Raw genomic sequence first — 25,050 nt, forward strand, 5'->3', positions numbered from 1 at the left:
CCATCATATCATCATCCATAGCTATAATTACCACTTAGACCATTTCTTAAGTTCCAGATTCCCATTATTATTGACCTGACATTCCCATGTAGCTTTCCCTTAGGAATTTCAATACCAATATATTCAAAGTGAATTACTGATCCCCCACTCTATAAAAACCTGGTCCTATTTCCAGTGTGCCTGATGATAAAGATGAAACCCCTCCTTATAATTTAAGTTACCACTATCCCCTCCATGGATTGTGCTCATGGATAGTTGGCTCCTCTTGCTAAATCTACTCTTGGTTACATTTAGTCTATTGTTCAAACAGCATCTAGAGGGATCTCATTCAAGGGCAAGTGTAAGTATGTCACTCTTCTCCTTAAAACTCTCTGATTTTGGCTGGGCGTGGGCCAGGCACAGTGGCTCACATCTATAATCCCAGCACTTTGGGAGGCGGAGGAGGGCAGATCATCTGAGGTCGAGAGTTCGAGACCAGCCTGGCCAATATGATGAAATCCCATTTCTACTAAAAAAAAAAAAAAAAACAAAAATACACATCCCGGCTAACACGGTGAAACCCCGTCTCTACTAAAAATACAAAAAAATTGGCCAGGCGTGGTGGCAGGCGCCTGTAGTCCTAGCTACTCGGGAGGCTGAGGCAGGAGAATGGTGTGAACCTGGGAGGCGGAGCTCACAGTGAGCCAAGATTGCGCCACTGCACTCCAGCCTGGGCGACAGAGCAAGACTCCGTCTCAAAAAAAAAAAAAAAAAAAAGGCCAGGCCAGGCGCGGTGACTACACTTGTAATCCTAGCACTTTGGGAGGCCAAGGTGGGTGGATCACGAGGTCAGGAGATTGAGATCATCCTGGTGAAACCCCGTCTCTACTAAATATACAAAAAATTAGCTGGGCGTGGTGTCAGGTACTTGTAATCCCAGCTACTCAGAAGGCTGGGGCAGGTGAATTGCTTGAACCCGGGAGGTGGAGGTTGCAGTGAGCTGAGATCAAGCCATTGCATGCCAGCCTGGGCAATAAGAACGAAACTTTAAACAACAAAATAATTTTATAAAATAGCCTAGGTATTAATTGGGCACCTGGCAAGGAGTAGGGCCTGTCATTGATCTTGGGCCAAATATTTTTCCTTAAACAGCCAGAGAGGGCCGATTTTATCTTAACTTCTAAAAAGCTGCCTGACCACTATGTCTCATGCCTGTAATCCCAGCACTTTGAGAGGCTGAGTCAGGCGGATCACTTGAGCTCAGGTCCAGTGAGTGAGCCGAGATCACATCACTGCACTCCAGCCTGGATGACAAAGCGAGACCCAGATTCAAAAAATAAAAATAAAAATAAAATAAAATAAATTGCATGGATAGTTTGCCGCTTTAGCCTTCATCTTCTAAATCGTCCCATCCGTTCTTAAAATGAGCTATCCATTTGTAAACTGCAGATTTCTTTGGGGCATTGCCCATAAGCTTTTTAGAAGGCATCAACGATTTTTTCATTCTTCCACCCAAGCTTCACCAGAAATTCGATGTTTGTTCTTGCTTCAATTTTAGCACAATTCATGTCGCTCTGATAGAGGCAGTTTATAAACTGACATGTTATCCTTCCTTAGTGCTTCAAACGAGACCCCATTCAGGCATGTTACAAGTTAGTATGAGTTTATTTTGGTAAAAAAAATTATGAAATCCATGCGTAGTTTATTCATAATATGCATTTTCCTTGAATGTTTTGAAGGTCCTTTATATTTATAAACTAACAGATACTTCTTTCCCCCTACAAATATGACTTTTTATTTGCCACTATTATAAGTCTGAACTTTAAACAGATTCTTAGACTGGTGGTTCATATCCATCAGCTCGTTCTACTTTAGCACCTGTTTCATCCTCAGCGGCTTTTCCAGAGCTACTACCTTCACAATAAGCTCCATGAGTTTCCCCAACTCAAAGCTAGGCTTCTTCAGCACTTTAACCTTTCTAACAAAGACATCATGGAGAGGACAGATTGGCAAGAATTTTTTCTATGTCTTTTCCAATCCTCAATTTATTGACCACTTCTTTCAAGTAATTTGTCTGCACCTCTTGGGTCATGATTTCCATCATCTTGTTCTGGATTTGGCCGAACCGTTGGTGCTAAGCATAAGAGGTCTTCCATATCTGATTGCTGCATTTTTTAGTAAGACCAACACAGAACACATGAAGCAAGTAAGCACCAGTTGTCTTGATATTGACATGAGCTTCAATCATTGTCTGCCATTTCTTGACCATGGAACACATTTTGTCATGGGTAAGATCCATGGCAGGGAAGCTAATCAGGCAATTATTGCCCTGAACATCTTCAGTAATCAGCTTGAATTTTCTAAATGCAATTTTATCATTCTGCAAATCAGCAAGACTCACTTCAAACACATGACCCTTGAGGCCATCAGATTCAATCATGGTTCCTTGGGTCCTGGTGACTTGTGTCTTCCCAATATTTCTTATATTGAACATGGCAGATGCTTTCACATTATACCAATCTTTCTTGGAAAACAGATCAAGCACTTTCTTCTTGGCTCCCTTTGTGCCACCTTTCATAAGGGGCTTATTCTTGCCAACAACCATGGTGCTGCTCAGAGAGCCAAAAAGAGACAGATACTTTTATCTTATAATATTTAGAAAGAAAACCTAGCTGGTTGGCTCAAGACAACCTCCCACCTCAGCCTCCTTAGTAGCTGGGACTACAGATCTCACCTGAGATCCGAAGTTCAAGACTAGCCTGGCCAACATGGTGAAACCTCATCTCTACTAAAAATATTAAATTAGCTGGGCATTATGGTGGTACATGCCTGTAATCTCAGCTATTTGGGAGGCTAAGGCAGGAGAACTGCTTGAACCTAGGAAGTGGAGGTTGCAGTGAGCCAAGATCATGCCTTTGCACTCCAGTCTGGGCAACAAGAGTGAAACTCCATCTCAAAACAAATAAATAAATAAATAAAAATAAAAAAATCTGATAAAAAATGCATCATAGAGACTCTTAGAGTAACTACAATGATATTAACCTTTTAAATATTTTAATGTTACTGTTGTTACATGTAAGAAAGGAAGTATTGTTTTCAGATAGGTCTAATTATTTTCTTATGTCTATGTATGTGGATAGTGGCTTGTAATATAAAATGTTTTTTTACTCTTGGTCACTACTCAAAGATTAAAAGATATCAGTCTTATAGTTAATCAATATATAAATCCTCACTACACAAACAAAGCATAACACATTAGAATACTTAGTTCCTATTGGTGCCCCACCCCCTCCCACTGCCTACCCACCCACAAGCTGATAAAGGCTTATGGAGTTATAGGTTATTTTTATTTAAAATATATAAGTATTGAACTTATTTAACTTAACACCAAGTTTGACTAATTTCTTTGCTCACCATGGCCTCGTGTCCCGGACTGATTCGTTCCGGTTTCATATATCTTCTTTCTGGATTACGTCCTTTAGTAATTCTTTCATAGTAGGTCTGTGGGTAGTAAACTTTCTGAGTCTTTGAAATTTTGGCAAATGGGTTTTTCCTATTTTGGTTGAGTATAAAATTCTAGGTTCTTTTAATGATGATTTTGCTGGGGTGGGGTAGTAGAGCAGGAGGAGGAAGCCAGGGACAATTGGAATTTGGGGTGATAGCTAAAGTCTTTACCTAATTTGTTTAGAGTCTTAATTAATTTATTTACTTATATAATAGAAATATAATTTTACTATTTGATTACTACTTTTCAATATTTAGTTTTTGTAGTGTTTCAGAAAATGTTAAAGGAATGCACTTAAATATTCAATGTGTAATTCAAAAATAAATTACTTGAATAAAAAAGAACACTTACATGTAAGGGAGAGCTTGGATCAATTCTAAATCTCCTGGGGCTTGGGCTTCTACCAAACTTACAACCATTAAAGTACATACTCCATGAACAGCCAAAAGAGAATGAAGCTCCACAAGTCTCTGGATCAATTCCTTGACACGTACAGGTACGACTGTAAGATTGGAATTACAAGACAGTGAATTGATGAAGCATTACAACACCTCAGACACAACATTTCAGGTTTACATAGTTTTAGAAGGTTGGATGGCTAAAGAACCGGTTATAACACTTATCTATTACTTATTTAAAGTAGTTTAATGTTAACAATAAAAAGCTAACTTTTGTTTTTTCAAGAAATCTGATTGGGGGACCAGGGCTAACTATACTTTATTATAACCAAATTTTTAGCAAAAATATTGGTCATGATTGCAGTTCCAAATAAATGGGAATAAACTATACAGATCTAAAATATCCACAATATTGTTTGATTTGGAGATGTCTGAGATAGGGAAATAAAGAACCTGGGTTTTTCTTTTTTATTTGCTTTTTTTTTTTTTTTTTTTTTTTGAGATGGGGTCTAGCCCTGTCATCAACGGTGGACTGCAGTGGCACAATCTTGGCTCACTGCAACCTCCGCCTCCCAAGTTCAATCGCTTCTGCTGCTTCAGACCCCTGAGCAGCTGGAATTACAGGCATGCACCACCATGCCCAGCTAATTTTTGTATTTTTAGTAGAGACGGGTTTCCCCAGGTTGGCCAGGCTGGTCTCAAACTCCTGACCCCAAGTTATCTACCCTCCCGAAGTTCTGGGATTACAGGTGTGAGGCACTGAGCCTGGAAAGAACCTGGTTTTTAAATCTGGGTTTTAAATCCTGGATTTGTTCCATATCACAAATGAAAATTAGAACATTTTATTACCTCTTTGGAATTCAGCTCCTTTATATCTAAAATGAGACTGACATAATTTTCTGAGGATTGAAAAACAATATATATTTTATATAAAAAGTTTCTTGGCCAGGTGTGGTGGTTCACGACTGTAATCCCAACACCTTGGGAGGGATCATGAGGTCAGAAGTTCAAGACCACCCTGACCAACATGGTGAAACCCCATCTCTACTAAAAGTACAAAAAATAGCCTGGCGTAGTGGCAGGAGAATTGCTTGAACCCAGGAGGCTGAGGTTGCAGTGAGCTGAGATTGTGCCATGGCACTCCAGCCTGGGTGACAGAGCAAGACTCCATCTCAAAAAACAAAACAGTTTCTCAATTTAAAAAACTTTTAAAAGTGCATAATAGAAAAAAATGGAGCAGAAAACCGGTTTCATTTAATTAAATCTTAAGCGTATAAATTTTAGGGCATTTCTAAAGCCTTAGACTAAACTATATGGTAAGAATGACAATGAAATTGGCATATATTCTTCTTGCAGTTATAAAACTGTATGCTCTTCCAATCCCATTGCTGGGTGTATACCCAAAGGAATATAAATCATTCTACCATAAAGACACATGCATATGAATGTTCATTGTAGTGCTATACACAATACCAAAGACATGTAATCAACCTAAATGCCCATCAATGACAGACTGGATAAAGAAAATGTGGTACACATACACCACAGAATAGTATGGAGCCATAGAAAAGAACATAATCGTGTCTTTTGTGGGAACATGAGTAAAGCTAAAGGCCACTATCCTTAGCAAACTAACACAGGAACAAAAAATGAAATACTGTATGTTCTCACTTATAAGTAGGAGTTAAGTGATGAGAATTCATGGACAACAGACACTGGGGCCTACCTGAGGATGAAGGGTGGGAAGAAAGAGAGGATCAGAAAAAATAACCATTGGATACTAGCTTAGTAGTTGACTGGTGAAATAATCTGTACAACAAACCCCTGTGACATGAATTTACCTAAATAAACAACCTGCAAACGCACTCTTGAACCTAAAATGAAAGTTAAAAAAGGATTGCATGCTTTTAAATTCCATCAGAAGGAAAGGACAAAAATAACATTAAAAGAATAATTAAGTAAAAAATAAAATAAAATTGCATAATGCTTACAACTTAGTATACATTGTACTTATGTAATGATTAAAATATACAAATAATAAAGAAACCAAATATTATTTTTAAAAAGTGAAAATAATATAAAAATTCAGAAAAAAACTATTTTTTATGTTTTCACTATGAAAGTCTGGACAATGCCTGATATGTAACTTAAGATTGCTTATAAGAAAGACTACAGTGAAATTCACTAAATGAGATGCAAATGGAATGGTTAAAAATTTTTGAATAGAATAAAATTAAAGTTGTCAATCAAATAGAAAGATATTTATTCATATCATTGAAAAAGACATGGGAGGAGAGAAAAATGTTGTTTAACTTACTATGTACTACTATTTTAAAAATAAAACACAGAGGAAATGTGATAAGTTGTGAGATCTAAAAGAGCATCCTCAGATTATTTTAAATGGTCAACAACACCAATAGTGGGACAAATTGCACTCAGTGTAATAGTCCAGGTTACATTTCATTTTTAAAATTTTTTTTCTTTTGTTTCAGCCATCTTTGGCTATAGGTTGTATTTCATATCCTGACTTGAGTCAGGAAGAAACAGATAAACCAAATTGATTAACAGTCTACAGAATTAGCCTTTTCGCTTCAAAAATTTCAATGTCATGAAAGACAAAAATTGAGAAAACAAAAAAGATTAAGGAAGCAAAAGGACAAAATAACTAAATGTATTGAATCAGGGATGGGGAAAATTATTGGGAAATGGATGATACTTGAATATGAACTAAGATGAGATCACAGTATTTTATCAAATTTAAATTTCCTGAATTTGATCATTATATAGGGATATACAAGAGAACTATATCCTCATTTTTAGGATAAATACATTCAAGTATTATTTAGGGGAAAAGACAAAGTCTACATCTAGCTCTCAAATGATTAAGAAATAAATAAGTCAGCAACAGTAACGTGTTTATATGTGTACATAAACAAATGTAACATAATGTTAACAGTTGTGGAATCTAAGTAAGGGTATATAAGAGTTCACTGGGCCGGGCGCGGTGGCTCATGCTTGTAATCCCAGCACTTTCAGAGGCTGAGGTGGGTGGATAACGAGGTCAAGAGTTCGAGACCAGCCTGGCCAGCATAGTGAAACCCCATCTCTACTAAAAATACAAAAATAAATAAAATCAAATAAAAAATTAGCTGGACATGGTAGCTGGCGCCTGTAATCCCAGGTACTTGGGAGGCTGAGGCAGGAAAATTGCTTGAACCCAGGAGGTGGAGGTTGCAGTGAGCCAAGATTGCACCATGCACTCCAGTCCGGGCTACAGTGTGAAAATCTGACTCAAAAAAAAAAAAAAAAAAAGAGTTCACTGGGCTGGCCGCAGTGGCTAGCACCTGTAATCCCACTGCTTTGGGAGCCCGAGTTGGGCGAATAACAAGGTCAGGAGATCAAGACCATCCTGGCTAACATGGTGAAATCCCGTGTCTACTAAAAATACAAAAATTAGCCAGGCATGGTGGCGGACGCTTGTAGTCCCAGTTATACTTGGGAGGCTGAGATAGGAGAATGGCATGAACCTGGGAGGCAGAGCTTGCAGTGAGCCGAGATTGCGTCACTGCAACTGAACCTGGACGACAGAGTGAGACTCCATCTCAAAAAAAAGATTTCACTGGAGTATTCTTACATCTTTCTGTATTTGTGAACTGTTTTTTTGGGGGGGTGGGTTGCGGGAAGACTTGGTCATGCTCTTTCATGTGCACTGGCAAAATCATAGCTTACTTTAACAGCAAACTCCTGGCCTCAAGCCATCCTCCCTCCTCAGCTTTCAAAGTAGCCAGGAACACAGGCACACACTCCTATGCCTGGTTTTAAAAATGCTGCATAGGGATAGGTTCTCAAACTCCTGGTTTCAAGAAATCCTCCTGCTTTGATCAGGCATGAGCCACTACATCAGGCCCATGAAGTTCAATCTCTCTCTCTCATTTTTTTTTTTTTTTTTTTGAGACGGAGTCTTGCTCTGCCACCCAGGCTGGAGTGCAGTGGCCGGATCTCAGCTCACTGCAAGCTCCGCCTCCCGGGTTTACGCCATTCTCCTGTCTCAGCCTCCGGAGTAGCTGGGACTACAGGCGCCCGCCACCTCGCCCGGCTAGTTTTTTGTATTTTTAGTAGAGACGGGGTTTCACCGTGTTAGCCAGGATGGTCTCGATCTCCTGACCTCGTGATCTGCCCGTCTCGGCCTCCCAAAGTGCTGGGATTACAGGCTTGAGCCACCGCGCCCGGCCATGTTCATTCTTTTTAATTCCACAATACTCAAATCCTATTCTCCCATATAATATACATTGTTGGTAGCTAAATAACATTTTACCATTATGTAATAGAGATCTGAATGGCAAGGCAGTATACAACAGATTTAATTACTTTTCATTGAGGGTGCATCTTCTGTCAGTAGGGTGCCCATTGTATGACTTTAGATTCTCTGTGAGCTCTGTGTATAACCTGTCAGCCATTGGAAGAGGGATGCCATCCCACACCATGATGAGCACCACCATCACAGCAGTTGGACAGTGGTGGCCTGTACGCTGCCGGACCAAGCAAAGAACTTTTTCTTCATCACTGCTTCTTCTTAAAACCTGAAAAAACAGAATACATTCATCTATGGAAGACAAGTATGCCAAATTTGAATGCAATGGATATTCCTTTTGAGGTTCTGCATGATTACATTTTAGTTTATTTACTTAATTTATACAATTTGTTCTACAGACGGTGTCTAACTATGTTACCCAGAATGGTCTCAAACTCCTAGCTTCAAGCAATCCTCCTTCCTTGGCCTCCCAAAGGTCTGGGATTACAGACATGTGCCTCCATGCCCGGCCATATTTTAGTTTTTTTAAAGTTACTGCTTCTCAAGGGATAAAAGCCTGTACGACTTTCCACTGCCTCAACAGTTCCCTCTCCACGAGACTCATCACAAGAGTACCTGAGCCTATATGACTAACAAACAACAGGCAGAACAAAAATCTGTGATATGTGGTTATTATTTGTAGAAGTAGTACAAGGCAGTCTGTTTTATTTCACTGCTGTTCTAGTTTGCACAGCAGACAAGAGAGGGCTCAGTAGAAAACTTAACTGCACTGAAATTCCATGAATGTCACAAAGGAACAAATGTGGATGATCGAAAAAAACCATCTAATGTAATTAGATGGAAATAACCAAGAACTCTCAACATTAAAAATAAAGTTGACAACTGAATTTTGGCCATCTGAGGAATGTCACAGATTTTCCTTTGGGTGACTCATTTTACTATCAAGAATTAATACACACAAAGAAATGCCTCTGTGATTTCTGTGATTTTTTACATGCTATTGGAAGGATACATTATATGCTTTTAATTCATAAGACTAATGTGGTCTAGTTGACTTGGTGAATGCAAAATAGAAAAATTAATTGTAAATTTTTATTTACTTATTTAATATTGCATCCAATTATTGGGATGTTAAAAAGGCTTCAGCAGTATTTAAAATTTGCTTAGTGGTCCGAGTGTTAACTACAAAAACAAAACAAAACAAAACAAAAAGTCTATACAAATGTTGTCACCACATAAAACCATCCAACCATTTAAAACTGCCTCCATGTATCAAAAATTTACAAAGTGCCAAGATTGACCACATTAATCAGCACATAACCAGGACATGATGAAAATGCCCATCCATGTGACCAGAATGGAGCAACCAATAGCATAATTTTTTGTTGCTATAATAATATTACAAAACTTGAGATGAAACTTCTTAAGAAGTTAGTTACCCAATATCACTTTCTTCTGTCACTCCAGATGGTTAACAATCATTGCTACCAAGTCATTCCTTGAGTAGAGTTGGCTTTAGGACCTTCCCCCTAGACACAATTATTTACATTAAATTTTTTTTCTGTATTTATATGTCCTCTTACAGCCAAATAATAACACACTGCTTGCAAATAATCTCAAATACAAAATTATACATATTGTATCAAAATTATATTGGTTAATATTCAAGTTGTCAAAATTAACAACAAATTTATATTAATAAAATTTTTGTACGGGAAATGCTAAAAAGCTTTTTACTGATGATATTTGTGCCTTTTCTGGATATTCCAAATTTCCATCAGTGTACAATAGAAAATTAAGCACAATGGTTAGGAGTCTTTAAATTCAAATCTGAGTTCAATAAACTGTTTAAATATTAAATCTGTCTGGGCCGGGCGTGGTGGCTCAAGCCTGTAATCCCAGCACTTTGGGAGGCCGAGACGGGCGGATCACGAGGTCAGGAGATCGAGACCATCCTGGCTAACCCGGTGAAACCCTGTCTCTATTAAAAAATACAAAAAATTAGCCGGGCGAGGTGGCAGGTGCCTGTAGTCCCAGCTACTCGGGAGGCTGAGTGCAGTAAACTGAGATCCGGCCACTGCACTCCAGCCTGGGCGACAGAGCAAGATTCCATCTCAAAAAAAAAAAAAAAAATTAAATCTGTAAGACCTCTGGAAACTAAAAATATTATTAAAATAAACAAAGGACTAACTATATGCAGAGGAGTATAAATTCATGGAATAGACATTATTATAATTATGTCAATTTTCCCAAAATTGATCTCTAGATTCAATGCAATCCCAATCAAAACCCTATCAGAGGGGTGTGTGTGTGTGTAAACTGACCAATTGTTCCAACGTTTATGGAAGAAAACGAATCTTGACCCCACCTCACACTGATCAACTTGAATATAATGTATATCTAAACACAAAAAATAAAGCAATGAAGAATTTTAGAAGAAAACATAGTCATGACCTACGAGTGGGCAAAGCATTTTAAAATGGCTTACCAAATCTGCTAATTGAAAAGATAAAAAAGGCTGGGTGACGCAGCTCACACTTGCAACGCCAAGATTTTGGAAGGTAGAGGTGAGAGGATTGCTTGAGGCCAAGAGTTTGAGGCCAGCCTGGGCAACATACTGAGACCCAGTCTGCATAAAAAATAAAATAAACCCGGCATAGTGGCATGTACCTGTAGCCCCAGCTACTTGGAAGGCTGAGGTGGGAGGATCCCTTGAACATGGGAAGCCGAGGTTTCAGTGAGCCCAGATGTCACCACTGCACTCCAGCATGGGCGACAGAAACTCTGTTCTCCCCCAAAAAATATAATAAAAAAATAAAGAAGGCAAGCAGGAGGATCACTTGAGATGGAGAGTTCAAGGCTATCATCATGAACTTCAGCCTAGGCAACAGAGTAAAAAAAAAAAAAAAAAAAGAAAGCAGGCCAGGCGCAGTAGCTCACACATGTAATCCCAGCACTTTGGGAGGTGGTTGGATCACTTGAGGTCGGGAATTTGAGACCAGCTTGGGCAACATGGTGAGACCTTGTCTCTTCAAAAAACACAAAAATGAGCTGGTTGTGGACACCTGCCTGCAGTCCCAGCTACTTGGGAGGCTGAGGCGGGAGGACCCCTTGAATCCGGGAAGCCAAGGTTGCATTAAGTCCAAATCTCGCCACTGCACTCCAGCATGGGTGACAGAAACTGCCTCAAAAAATAAATAAATGAATAAAATAAAAAAAAACAAAGAAGGCAAGCAAAAGGGCAGGAGGAAATATTTACATTATATATACTTGACATAATATATATATACACATTATATATATTTACATTGTATACATTTGGCATATATGATACAACATACACAGAGAATTGCCCCCATAGAAAATTGGCAGAGAAAAATTGAATAGGCACTTCATAATAGAGAATACGGAAATAGATGATGAGCATATGAATATATGCCCAACAATATTCGTCACCTAGCAAAGTAAAACACAGTAAAAAGGAGCTACCCAGGACAGCACCGTGGCTCATGCCTTTAGCACTTTGGGAGGTGGAGGTTGCCGCGAGCCAAGATTGCACCACTGCACTCCAGCCTGCACGACGGGAGCAAGACTCCATCTCAAAAAAAAGAAAAAAAGAAAAAAAAAAGGAGGTACCTATGTTGGTGGAAAGAAGAAAGTGTTGTTATGAAGATACTATTAAATTTCCAAGAGGCTGGCCGGGCGCGGTGGCTCAAGCCTGTAATCCCAGCACTTTGGGAGGCCGAGACGGGCGGATCACGAGGTCAGGAGATCGAGACCATCCTGGCTAACACTGTGAAACCCCGTCTCTACTAAAAATAAAATACAAAAAACTAGCCGGGCGAGGTGGCGGCGCCTGTAGTCCCAGCTACTCGGGAGGCTGAGGCAGGAGAATGGCGTGGACCCGGGAGGCGGAGCTTGCAGTGAGCTGAGATCTGGCCACTGCACTCCAGCTTGGGTGACAGAGCGAGACTCCATCTCAAAAAAAAAAAAAAAAAAAAAAAAAAAAAAAAAAAAAATTTCCAAGAGGCAACTGTAGCTAAGATTATTCTTGAATACTCAATGCTTGGGACAGAAGCAGCTCAAAGCCCCATAGAGTTTTTTGTTATAGCAGGCAAATTTGGCTTCTAGTCATGTCACATGCATATAGGAAACAGAAAAACCAAGTATTTAAACAGCTTTTTAATTACCCTGCTTACAAAAACCAGGAGAACACTGAAGGTATACACATTCTAGTTCTGTTTGTACAAAAATATACTATCTATTCCTAATGTCAGTGAATACTTTGATGACATTTAATTATTTTTCTACTATATTCACTAACTTCTTGCTGGTATACAGACTTCATAATTGTTCTACAGTCCTATTTGAAACAGACAATATGATATATGACTGGTATTAAAATAATAGGACACAATTATTATAGCTATAATAGTCTTTCTAGAATATTTTTCAAAAGAATCACAGAAAAATCTACTTGATTTTTAAAGAGTAAAACAAGTAGATACCTATATACTGAAGATACAGTAGCTTTACTACATACCAGGAATAACCAGATAGAAGTTTGGTTTAAAGGCTGATATCTCAGTAAGGTTGTTAAAAAACAGGAAGATGCCAAAAACATAATAATAAAACTATAAAAAATATAAAGAGAAGGTTATAAAAGAAAGTTCACTTGGAAGAACATGACAGTGTTCCTAAATGAGAAAGCCAAACCTAAATGTCTAGCCACAAATCTCTCCCGCAATCTATTCAAATTTAGCGTGTTTCTAAGGTTCATATGGAAGGGTAAATGCGCATCATGTCAGGAAAATTTGTTTTTAAAGAATTAGAGGGTACAAGTGCAGTTTTTTAAAACATGGATATATTGGGCAGTGGTGAAGTCTGGGCTTTTAGTATACTCACTTCCAAAATAGTGAACATTGTACCCAGTAGGTAATTCTCCAACCCTCAAGAGAAACATTTTCTAAACAAATAAGGGAATTGCTCTTCTAAATTGAAGTTTGTTCTTTTAAAATTGTTCTTTTTTGTTTTCTTTTCTTTTTCTTTTGGAGGCAGTGTCTTACTATGTCACGGTGGCTGGAGTGCAGTGGCTTCATCATGGCTCACTGTATGCAGCCTTTAAACATCATTTAAAAGCTCTCCGGGCTCATTTGATCCTCCCAGCTAACCCTCCCAAGTAGCTAGAACTACAGGCACTTGCCACTGTCCTTGGCTACTTTTTTGCATTTTTTGTAGGGAGGAGGTCTGGCTATGTTGCCCAGGTTTGTCTCAAACTCCAGGGCTCAAGTGATCTGCGCATTTCAGCCTCCCAAAGTGCTGGGATTACAAGTGTGAGGCCCCATGCCCAGCCATGATAAAACCAGCCATGGTCTATTATACATATACATATTATACATATGTGGTCTATTATACATATTTACAAAAGTATAATAGAAGATAACCTAAAAAAGGTTATGAAGAGTGAATTCATGGAAGAAATAAAAATTAATAATAAGTAAAGACATCTACCTTTGCTAGTTACAATGCAAATTGAATCATGATGTCAAGTTTCACCTTAGGTGTACAATGACAAAAATTATCACTCTTAGCTTAGTATTTTGTTTCTATTTTTTTTAACTATTAACAACAGGCCAGGTATGGTGGCTCATGCCTATAATCTCAGTAATTTGGGAAGTCAAGGCAGGTGGATCACTTGAGGTTAGGAGTTCAAGACTGGCCTGGCCAACATGGTGAAACCCTGCCTCTACTAAAAATACAAAAATTAGGGCAGGGCACAGTGGTTCAAGCCGTAATCCCAGCAATTTGTGAGGCCAGGGCAGGCAGACCAGCTGAGGTCAGGAGTTTGAGATCAGCCTGGTCAACATGGTGAAATCCTGTCTCTACTAAAAATACAAAAGTTAGGCAAGTGTGGTGGTACAACCTATAGTTCCAGCTACTGCGGAGGCTGACATATGAAAATCGCTTGAACCATAGAGATTGCAGTGAGCTGAAATTGTGCTGCTGCACTCCAGCCTGAGAGACAACAGTGAAACTCCGTTGCAAAAAAAAAAGGAAAAGAAAAGAAAAAAAAATTTTTTTAATTAAAAAGCCCACAATACTTGGTTTTTTTTTGTTTTTTTTTTTTTTAAACAAAGGAAAGAAAAGAAAAAAGTTCTAGCCGGGCATAGTGGCTCATGCCTGTAACCCCAACACAGGAGACCGCGATAGGAGGATTTGTTGAGCCTAGGAGTTAAAGGCCAGCCTGGGCAATGAAATGAGACCCCGTCTCTAAAAAAAAACACAGAAAACTAGCTGGCATGGTGGTGAGTGCCTATGGTTTCAGCTCCCTGGGAGGCTGAGGAAGGAGGATTGCTTGAGCCTGGGTCGAGGCTGCAGTGAGTTGCGCCACTGTACTTTAGCCTGGGTGACAGAGCAAGACCCTGTCTCAAAAACCAGAAAATTTTCACAGCCTAACTCTTAGTTTGAGTATACCCAAACTGCTAAAAATTACAATCTCTAAGCACAGGCTAAAATTGTAAGGGCTTTTAAAATCTGAAATATATCTATAATGTGTATATATAATTTTTAAATTTGCTGGGCGCGGTGGCTCAAGCCTGTAATCCCAGCACTTTGGGAGGCCGAGACAGGCAGATCACGAGGTCAGGAGATCAAGACCATCCTGGCTAACATGCTGAAACCCCATCTCTACTAAAAATACAAAAAATGAGCCGGGTGAGGTGGTGGGCGCCTGTAGTCCTAGCTACTCGGGAGGCTGAGGCAGGAGAAGGGCGTAAACCCGGGAGGTGGAACTTGCAGTGAGCTGAGATCCGGCTACTGCACTCCAACCTGGGCGACAGAGTGAGACTCTGTCTCAAAAAAAAAAAAAAAAAAAAAATTAAATTTAAAAACTAATCTTAGAAGGAACAAGATTACACAACTTAAAAAAATTTTAAGGTTTAAAAAGTAAAAAAAGGCTGGCATGGTGGCACACACATGTAATCCCAGCACTTTGGGAGGCCGAGGCGGGTGTATCACCCTGAGGTCAGGAGTTCAAGACCAGCATGGCAAACGTGGTGAAACCCTATCTCTACTAAAAATACAAAGAAAATTAGTCAGGGTTGGTGGTGGGCACCTGTAATCCCAGCTACTTGGGAGGCTGAGGCAGGAGAATTCCTTGAACCCGGGAGCCAGAGGTTTCAATGAGCTGAGATTGCATCATTGCACTCTAGCCTGGGCAACAACAGTGAAACTCTGTCTCAAAAAAGTAATAATATTTTTTTTTTTTTTTTTTTGAGACGGAGTCTCGCTCTGTCGCCCAGGCTGGAGTGCAGTGGCCAGATCTCAGCTCAGCTCACTGCAAGCTCCGCCTCCCGGGTTTACGCCATTCTCCTGCCTCAGTCTCCCGAGTAGCTGGGACTACAGGCGCCCGCCACCTCGCCCGGCTAGTTTTTTGTATTTTTTAGTAGAGATGGGGTTTCACCGTGTTAGCCAGGATGGTCTCGATCTCCCGACCTCGTGATCCGCCCGTCTCGGCCTCCCAAAGTGCTGGGATTACAGGCTTGAGCCACCGCGCCTGGCAATAATAATTTTTTAAAAAGTAAAAACAAACAAACAAAAAAAACTGGCCAGGCACACCTGTAATCCTAGCTACTTAGGAGGCTGAGACAGGAGAATTGTTTGAAACCAGGAGACGGTGGTTGCAGTAAGCCCCAGATTGTGCCATTGCACTCCAGCCTGGGCAACAAGAGTGAAATTCCGTCTCAAAAAAAAACAAAAAGTAAAAAAAGGTTAAATTAAAAACCAAACTAAATTGAAGTATACAAGCTGTAAATTATAATTTTTTAAAAAAGATTATTTTTTAAAAGCAAAAAATAAGTCCCTGTAACACAATCTTATTTGTAAGGTTTCCAAAGGGAATAGGGTGCTTTGTCAATGCCATAAATGTAGCATACAAATTCCAGATCAGATTCAGATCTAGGAGCAGCATTCATGTCAAGTGTAGCAGGATCGTATCTTTCCAAAGAAACGTCACTTTTGAGTTTTATCAATAATCATATAAGAGACAAAGTAGACTAAATTTTTCAAAACAAAATTATGGTGGCCAACCCCTCCCAAGAAGTCACCAGTTAACATCTTTTAAAGCTATCTACATATTACAAGAAAATGAGACTTTTACAATACAATTCAACCTTTGTAAAGGGGTTGATGACTGAGTTCACACAACGGGGTTCTGAAGTTTTGGTAATGTCTTGATCTGGCCAATGGTCACATGGGTATGTTTACTTTGCACAACTTCACTGGGCTGTACCTTATGGTAGGTACACTTTTCTGTGTGTATGTTATACTTGAATTAAAATTTCCTTAAAAAATGAACTCTATAAGCGAGTAAACAAACTAACATAAAAAGAGTACTAATGGGCCGGGCGCGGTGGCTCATGCCAGTAATCCCAACACTTTGGGAGGCCGAGGGACGTGCATCACTAGAGGTCGGGAGTTCAAGACCAGCCTGATCAACATGGAGAAACTACTAAAAATACAAAGTTAGCCAGGCATGGTGGCGCATGGCTGTAGTCCCAGCTACTTGGGAGGCTGACGCAGGAGAATTGCTTGAACCTGGGAAACAAAGGTTGCAGTGCGCCAAATTCGTGCCATTACACTCCAGCCTGGGCAACAAGAGCGAAATTCCCATCTCAAAAATAAATAAATAAATAAATAAATAAATAATAATAATAGTGAGTCAGTTTAATATTATTGACAGTTAACATTAACTTCTTGCTCACTGACTAAATTTTATCACTGAAAAATAAAATGGCTAGCTCACATTAGGAAGATATCGTAGGCACCAAACAAGTAGCCCAGGGTACCACCTCATCTCTTTATCTTCCTGTCATGATAATATACAAGGAGGTGCCTTATTGGGCAGAAACAAGCAGCACTACGGTATAGTTCAAATATAACCAAGGCAGGTAATTAGGTAGAACCTTAGAAGAACTAACAAAGACAACAAAAAAGGGAATGGTTTTGAAGATTGGATAAATGTATAAATCCAAGAAAGACGGTTTGAGGACTTTTGCATACTTTAGCTTCACCCCTAAACTTGGGTCACATCAGACAAGAGGGGTAAATACAACATTTTCTTGCTTGGCGCAGTGGCTCATGCCTATAATCACAGCACTTTGGGAGGCCAAGGTGGCTGGATCACTTAAGGTCAGGAGTTCAAGACCAGCCTGTATAACATGGTGAAACCCCACCTCCACTAAAAATACAAAAATTAGCTGAGCGTGGTGGCACACGCCTGTAATCCCAGCTACTCGAGAGGCTGAAGCTGGAGAATGGCTTGAACCTGGGAGGCAGAAGGCCAAGATCACACCACTGTACTCTGTCCTGGGCAACAGAGTGAAACTTCATCTCAAAAGAAAAAAAAAAGAAATCACTTGTAGGTATTCATTGCCACACCTACTCTATTGACTAATACACAATTCCACAGAGGGGAACTCATCACGATGCCCAATGTGAAGCACTCAGGCATTGGAGCCAACGAGGCCATCCACTGTATGACTCTTCTCCCTACTTCTGCCATTACCCCAGAAGCTCAAGAGGGGAAGTATACAAACAGTTATACTCCTGCCTCAGCCTACTGAATAGCTGGGATTACAGGCTCACGCCACCATGCCCAGTTAATTTTGTATTTTTAGCAAAGACAGGGTTTCACCATGTTGGCCAGCCTGGTCTTGAACTCCTGGTCTCAAGTGATCCGCCCATGTCAGCCTCCCAAAGTGCTGGGTTTACAGGTGTGAGCCACCGCGCCTGGCCAGCTGGGAAATTCTTAAATGTGATTTACTCATGACATCCAGCTAATTTTTAAAATACTATTTTGGCTGGGCGCGGTGGCACAAGCCTGTAATCCCAGCACTTTGGGAGGCCAAGACGGGTGGATCACGAGGTCAGGAGATCGAGACCATCCTGGCTAACACGGTGAAACCCCATCTGTACTAAAAAAAAAAAAACTACAAAAAACTAGCCGGGCGAGGTGGCGGCGCCTGTAGTCCCAGCTACCCAGGAGGCTGAGGCAGGAGAATGGCGTGAACCCGGGAGGCGGAGCTTGCAGTGAGCTGAGATCCGGCCACAGCACTCCAGCCTGGGGTGACAGAGCGAGACTCCGTCTCAAAAAATAAATAAATAAATAAATAAAAATAAAATACTATTTTTGTTGTTGTTTTTTTCTTGAGATAGGCTCTCATGCTATCACCCAGGCTGGAGGGCAGTGGTGCAATCTCAGTTCACCGCAACCTCTGCCTCCCAGGTTCAAGCGATTCTCCTTGAACATCTAAGGTGCATCTAAGAAACTACACTACCCTTTTCTTCAAAATCTACTGAAGTACAAGATCCAAAGTGACAGCACAGAAAAAGAGTCAAAAATCTCTGCCAAAGACTATAATTATGTGAGAGTATTAATGACCACCTGGCAAGGAAACATTTCAAGAGAAGAATAAAACAGTGTTGAGAACATAGTCAAAACAATGTAAGAATGGCTCAGAAAATGGTGCTGGCCAGTTAGAATTTTCTGTTAGACTTTTTGTGTGTGATCATTAAAAAGAGAAGTAATAGCTCTCTCTTTGAAACAAAGAAGACAAGAGGACTGTCGCGGTGGCTCACGCCTGTAATTCCAGCACTTTGGGAGGTGGAGGCCGGTGGATCACTTGAGGTCAGGAGTTTGAGACCAGCCTGGGCAACATGGTGAAGGCTGAGGCAGGAAAATTGGTTGAACCTGGGAGGCAGAGGTTGCAGTGAGCCGAGATTAAGCCACTGCACTCAAGCCTGGGCAACAGAGCAAGACTCAGAAAAAAAAAAAGGAAGACAAAAGAAACACAAATTAAAAAAAAAAAAAAAAGGCAGAGGGCAGTTTAGGATAGAACTCTAAAACTACTAACAAATCTAAGCGTATACATGAAGATTTTAAAAAATGAAACCGGCCGGGCGCGGTGGCTCAAGCCTGTAATCCCAGCACTTTGGGAGGCCGAGACGGGCGGATCACGAGGTCAGGAGATCGAGACCATCCTGGCTAACATGGTGAAACCCCGTCTCTACTAAAAAATACAAAAAACTAGCCGGGCGACATGGCGGGCGCCTGTAGTCCCAGCTGCTTGGGAGGCTGAGGCAGGAGAATGGCGTAAACCCAGGAGGCGGAGCTTGCAGTGAGCTGAGACCCGGCCACGGCACTCCAGCCTGGGCGGCAGAGCGAGACTCCGTCTCAAAAAAAAAAAAAAAAAAAAAAAAAATGAAACCATGAAATGATGCTTGATATAGATTAATGTTTTATAATAAGTACACCAAAAATGTACACTATCCAAGATGAAAAGTAAATTTGGAGCAATGTAATTTACTGACTGCATGTGTGTATTCCATTTCTTAGTTCAAAATTTTTGACCTTCATTTCCTCCCTCACCCACATATAGTCCACCCAATTGCACTAGTGTCACTCAAAATAACCTCACGGTAAAGTTCTACAACTATGTAGAATACAGACAGATCTAAATCTCTCTTTTTTTAAATTGTTTTGAAATTTTTCCCACCTTCCTTCATGGCCTTTTTTTTTTTTTTTTTAAAGGCAGAGTCTCACTCTGTCGCCCAGGCTGGAGTGCAGTGGCGCGATCTCAGCTCACTGCAAGCTCTGCCTCCTGGGTTCACGCCATTCTCCTGCCTCAGCCTCCGGAGTAGCTGGGACTACAGGTGCCCGCCACCGCGCCCAGCTAATTTTTTTTTTTTTTTTTTTTTGTATTTTTAGTAGAGACGGGGTTTCACCGTGTTAGCCAGGATGGTCTTGATCTCCTGACCTCGTGATCCGCCCGCCTCAGCCTCCCAAAGTGCTGGGATTACAGGCGTGAGCCACCGCGCCCGGCCCTCATGGACTTTTTTTAATTCCAATTTTCATTCAACCTCTACCTAAAGTTCAAGCGTGGGGTGGACAACTCCAGCAGATTCCCAGCTCTAATCCTCAGTTTCTCATGCCTCAGAAAATAGCTAATGAATACCACAGCCATACTATTTCAAGATACCAATTCAAATTCAAGACACTCAATTTTCTGTTCTCTCTGTAGGCAGGGCTCATTCTTTCACTCAGGCTCGAGTGTAGTGGCCTGATAATGGCTCACTGCAACCTCCTCGTCCGAGGCTCAAGCAATCGTCCCACCTCCCGAGTAGCTGGGACCACAGGCACACACCACCACAGTCGGCTAATTTAAAAAAAACTTTTGCCGGGCGCAGTGGCTCACGCCTGTAATCACTGCGCTTTGGGAGGCTAAGGTGGGAGGATCACGAGGTGGGGAGATGGAGACCATCCTGGCTAACACGGTGTAATCCCCGCCTCTACTAAAAATACAAAAACAGCCGGACGTGGTGGCGGGCACCTGTAGTCCCAGCTACTCCGGAGGCTGAGGCAGGAGAATGGCGAGAACCCAGGAGGCGGAGCTTGCAGTGAGCAGAGATCGCGAGGCGCGAGGCGCGAGATCGCGAGATCGCGAAATCGCTCCACTGCACTCCAGCCTCGGTGACAGAGCGAGACTCCGTCTCAAACAAACAAACAAAACAAAAAAATGAAAAAAACAACCAAAAAAACCTATTTTATTTTCATAGAAATGCAATAGTATTGCTTGGTTTTGTTACCAAGATTACTTTTGAATCGTCATTAGTAGATAGCAAATTTTTCATTACGTTGCTCAGCAGCTGTGCTTTATTTCATTTCTTACCATTGGATTATTTTTGCATTTGTGAAAAGAGCCAGGTATACATTAGTATACACTAAGGTATTCTCATTCTGAGAAGACATATTGCACAAGAGAAAATAAGAGCAATTTAAATACACCTGCTTCACGAAAAGTGCCAAATACCTCTTGTACCTAATAACCCTAAGGATTTAAATAGAATGTTGCTGCTGGGCATGGTGGCTCACACCTATAATCTCATGGCTTTGGGAGCCTGGGGCAGGCAGAGGCTTGAGGCTGGGAGTTCAAGACAAGCTTGGGCAACATACCAAACCTCGACTCTACAAAAAATAAGAAAAAATTAACCAGGCATAATGGCACATCCCTATAGTCCTCGCTACTTCATAGGCTGACATGGGAGGATCACTCGAGCCTGGGAGTTTAAGACTGCAGTGAGCTATGATTGTGTTAGTGCAGTGGTCACTAACCTTTTTGACACCAGGGACCCGTTTCATGGAAGACAATTTTTCCACGGAAGTGGGGCCAGGGGCAGAGGTTTTGGGATGATTCAAGTGCATTACATTTATTGTGCACTTTATTTTTATTACTATTACATTGTAATATGTAATAAAGTAACTATACAACTCGTCATAATAAAGAATCAGAGGGAGCCCTGAGCTTGTTTTCCTAAAACTAGATGGTCCCATCTGGGGGTGAGGGGGGACAGTGACAGATCATCAAGCATCAGATTCTCATAAGGAGAGCACAACCTACATCCCTCACATGTACAGTTGACAAGAGGGTTTGTAGTCCTATAACAATCTAATCTCATTGCTGATCTGACAGGACTCAGAGCTCAGGTAGTAATACCAGCAATGAGGAGTGGCTGAAAATACAGATGAAGCTTCACTTGCTCGCCTGTCACTCACCTCCTGCCCTGAAGTCAGGTTCTTACTGGCCCATGGCCCAGGGGTTGGGGTCCCCTAGGTTAGTGCACTGTAGTCCAGGCAACACAGACAGATGGATATCCAAAACCAACAAATAAAATTTCACTCGGGAAAAATACTAAATAGAAAGTTGCTACCAAAATCTTTAAGCTACATGGTTTATATTTGCCTTCTTAAGGAAAAAGAAAAACCCAAAAAACTATACACTACAATTATTTATATCACTGTCGTTATTATTATATTTAAAAAGGTTTTAAAGACAGGAAAAAGAAATCACCCCCAATCCCACCAATAAGCCTAGTTGCCTTTCCTTTGGACTCACTGTAGGAGAAGCCAGCTGCCACATCATGAGGACATATTCATTCCTTGCCACGTAATAGACAAAGGAGTGAACAATTCAGAAATAGCTAACAGATACAGCTCAACAAATCTGTAACAACTATCAGCCCCAGATATTGGGAACCAATTGTGTGATTTATTTCAAATATACAAGGTACTATGGATAGGCCAGACACAAAGGAACAAAACAAAATAAAACTGTACTATTTGAGAAATATATAACTAGCAGGGAAAGGCGGAGAGCAAGATTATTATTACCACCCAGCCAGGATGGGAGATTTATAACTGTGGCTTCTGAGAATCTAGTTGATTTTCTTTTTTTTTTTTTGTAAAGCGATGTGGGGTCTTGCTATGCTGCTCAGGCTGGAGTGCAGTGGCTGGCTATGGATTCACAGGAGCCACCATAGTACACCGTGACATTGATCTCCTGGCCTCAACCTCTCGAAGTGATAAAAGACACTGTAGTTTCCTCCTTGCTCTCTTTTGATCCACTCACTCTGGGGGAAACCAAGCTGCTGCATTATGAAAACATTTAAGATGAGGAGGAACTGAGGCCTCCAGCCAATAGCCATCAAAGAGCTAAGGTCTCCTGTAAGAGAGCTTGGAATTGGGTCCTCCAACTGCACCACTCTCCCCCCGTCAAGTTTTCAGATGATTGCATCCTCATAGGAGCCTATGCCAGAAGCACCACTTGGATTCCTAACCCACTAAAACTGAAGAGATGATACCTGTTTGCTATTCAAAGATGCTGAATATGGCCGGGCACGGTGGCTCAAGCCTGTAATCCCAGCACTTTGGGAGGCCGAGACGGGCGGATCACCAGATCAGGGGATCGAGACCATCCTGGCTAACACGGTGAAACCCCGTCTCTACTAAAAATACAAAAAAAATAAGCCGGGCGCGGTGGCTCAAGCCTGTAATCCCAGCACTTTGGGAGGCCGAGACGGGCGGATCACGAGGTCAGGAGATGGAGACCATCCTGGCTAACACGGTGAAACCCCATCTCTACTAAAAATACAAAAACTAGCCGGGCGAGGTGGCGGACGCCTGTAGTCCCAGCTACTCGGGAGACTGAAGCAGGAGAATGGCGTAAACCCGGGAGGCGGAGCCTGCAGTGAGCTGAGATCTGGCCACTGCACTCCAGTCCGGGCGACAGAGCAAGACTCCGCCTCAAAAAAAAAAAAAAAAAAAAATTAGCCGGGCGTGGTGGTGGCACCTGTAGTCCCAGCTACTCTGGAGGCTGAGGCAGGAGAATGGCATGAACCCGGGAGGCGGAGCTTGCAGTGAGCTGAGATCCGGCCACTGCACTCCAGCCTGGGCGACAGAGCAAGACTCCGTCTCAAAAAAAAAAAAAAGATGCTGAATAGTGACAGACAAGGAATACAGGTTTTATCAGTTAATTCCTTAAATACTATATATAAAACATAAGCCAGATAACACATCTCTATCTAAAATACTTATAAGTTTTCATGTTACTCATTGGCTAAAACTGCAGCTCCTCACTATGGCCTACAAAATCATTCACCTTTTTACCCCCACCCAGTTCTATTAACTAGCTCCTTAATTTCGTTTTTGGTTTTTTGTTTTTTTTTTGAGACGGAGTCTCGCTGTGTCGCCCAGGCTGGAGTGCAGTGGCCAGATCTCAGCTCACTGCAAGCTCTGCCTCCTGGGTTTACACCATTCTCCTGTCTCAGCCTCCCAAGTGGCTGGGACTACAGGCGCCCGCCACCTCGCCCGGCTAGTTTTTTATATTTTTTTAGTAGAGACGGGGTTTCACCTTGTTAGCCAGGATGGTCTCGATCTCCTGACCTCGTGGTCCGCCCATCTTGGCCTCCCAAAGTGCTGGGATTACAGGCTTGAGACACTGCGCCCGGCCTATTTTGGGTTTTTTTTGAGACGGAGTCTTACTCTGTGGCCCAGGCTGGAGTGCAGTGGCTCCACCTAGGCTCACTGCAACCTCCACCTGGTTTCAAGCAATTCTCCTGCCTCAGCCTCCAGAGTATCTGGGACTACAGGCTCGCGACACCACATCCAGTTATTTTTTTTATTTCTAGTAGACACAAAATAGTTTTACCATGTTAGCCAGGATGGGCTTGATCTGACCTCTGGTGATCTGCCCCCATCGGCCTCCCAAAGTGCTGGGATTACAGGCGTGAGCCACTGCGCCCAGCCTATCCCCTTAATTTCAAATGACTCTGCTTAGATTTTTTTAATGTACTCTTATTTCTTAACCCAAAACCTTTGTTCATGCTGTTTTCTCTGCTTAGGAGTGCTACTCCCTGCATATCCTCTGCGTACTTAGCTCCTTTTTGTCACTCCTTTCTCAGCTTAAATGTTACCTCCCCTGAAATGCATTCCCTGACAACCCACGCTTTTTTTATTTTTGGAGACAGTTTTGCTCTCGTTGCCCAGGCTACAGTGCATTGGCCCAATCTTGGCTCACTGCAACCTCTGCCTCCCGGGTTCAAGCGATTCTCCTGCCTCAGCCTCCCAAGTAGCTGGGACTACAGGTGCCCACCACCAGGCCCAGCTATTTTATGTATTTTTAGTACAGACAGGGTTTCACCATGTTGGCCAGGCTGGTCTCGAACTCCTGACCTCTGGTGATCTGGCTGCCTCAGCCTCCCAAAATGCTGGGATTACAGGCGTGAGCCACCGTTCTGGCTGACAACCCACACTTAATGGGAAAACTCTGGAAACATCCCCATGGGAAGACAGAAACAAAGTAAGGAGACCATCATTACTAAAGCAATATAAAATTAGAGTTAGTCTGTTGGACTAACTGTATTAGAGGATACACAAGAGAAATATGTACAAAAACAAGAAACATCTAAATTCTACCTTAAATAAATTCTATCTTAAAACAGTCCTCAAGGACAAAAGAAGG

At 41.5% G+C, this 25,050-nt stretch overlaps 1 protein-coding gene, 1 long non-coding RNA gene and 1 pseudogene across 2 annotated transcripts in view; 1 reads left to right on the forward strand and 2 right to left on the reverse strand.

Annotated features, from left to right (window-relative positions):
- The window catches only part of TET1 (tet methylcytosine dioxygenase 1), a 141,956-nt gene that overhangs the window by 17,112 nt on the left and 99,794 nt on the right, over positions 1-25,050 (reverse strand). The window contains exons 7-8 of the mRNA XM_033208807.1: positions 8,251-8,462; positions 3,836-3,986 (exon numbers count right to left, since the gene is read on the reverse strand). Of these exons, the coding sequence (XP_033064698.1) occupies positions 3,836-3,986; positions 8,251-8,462 (363 nt within the window). The remainder of the gene's footprint in view (positions 1-3,835; positions 3,987-8,250; positions 8,463-25,050) is intronic.
- On the reverse strand, positions 1,268-2,615 carry LOC117082204 (annotated as a pseudogene).
- LOC117082206 lies at positions 11,189-23,507 on the forward strand. Its single transcript, XR_004436518.1, has 2 exons — positions 11,189-11,324; positions 23,441-23,507. It is a non-coding gene; the product is annotated as an uncharacterized LOC117082206 (long non-coding RNA).

The sequence above is a fragment of the Trachypithecus francoisi genome, unplaced genomic scaffold, assembly GCF_009764315.1.
Source record: "Trachypithecus francoisi isolate TF-2019V2 unplaced genomic scaffold, Tfra_2.0 Lachesis_group9, whole genome shotgun sequence".
Lineage (NCBI taxonomy): Eukaryota > Metazoa > Chordata > Mammalia > Primates > Cercopithecidae > Trachypithecus > Trachypithecus francoisi.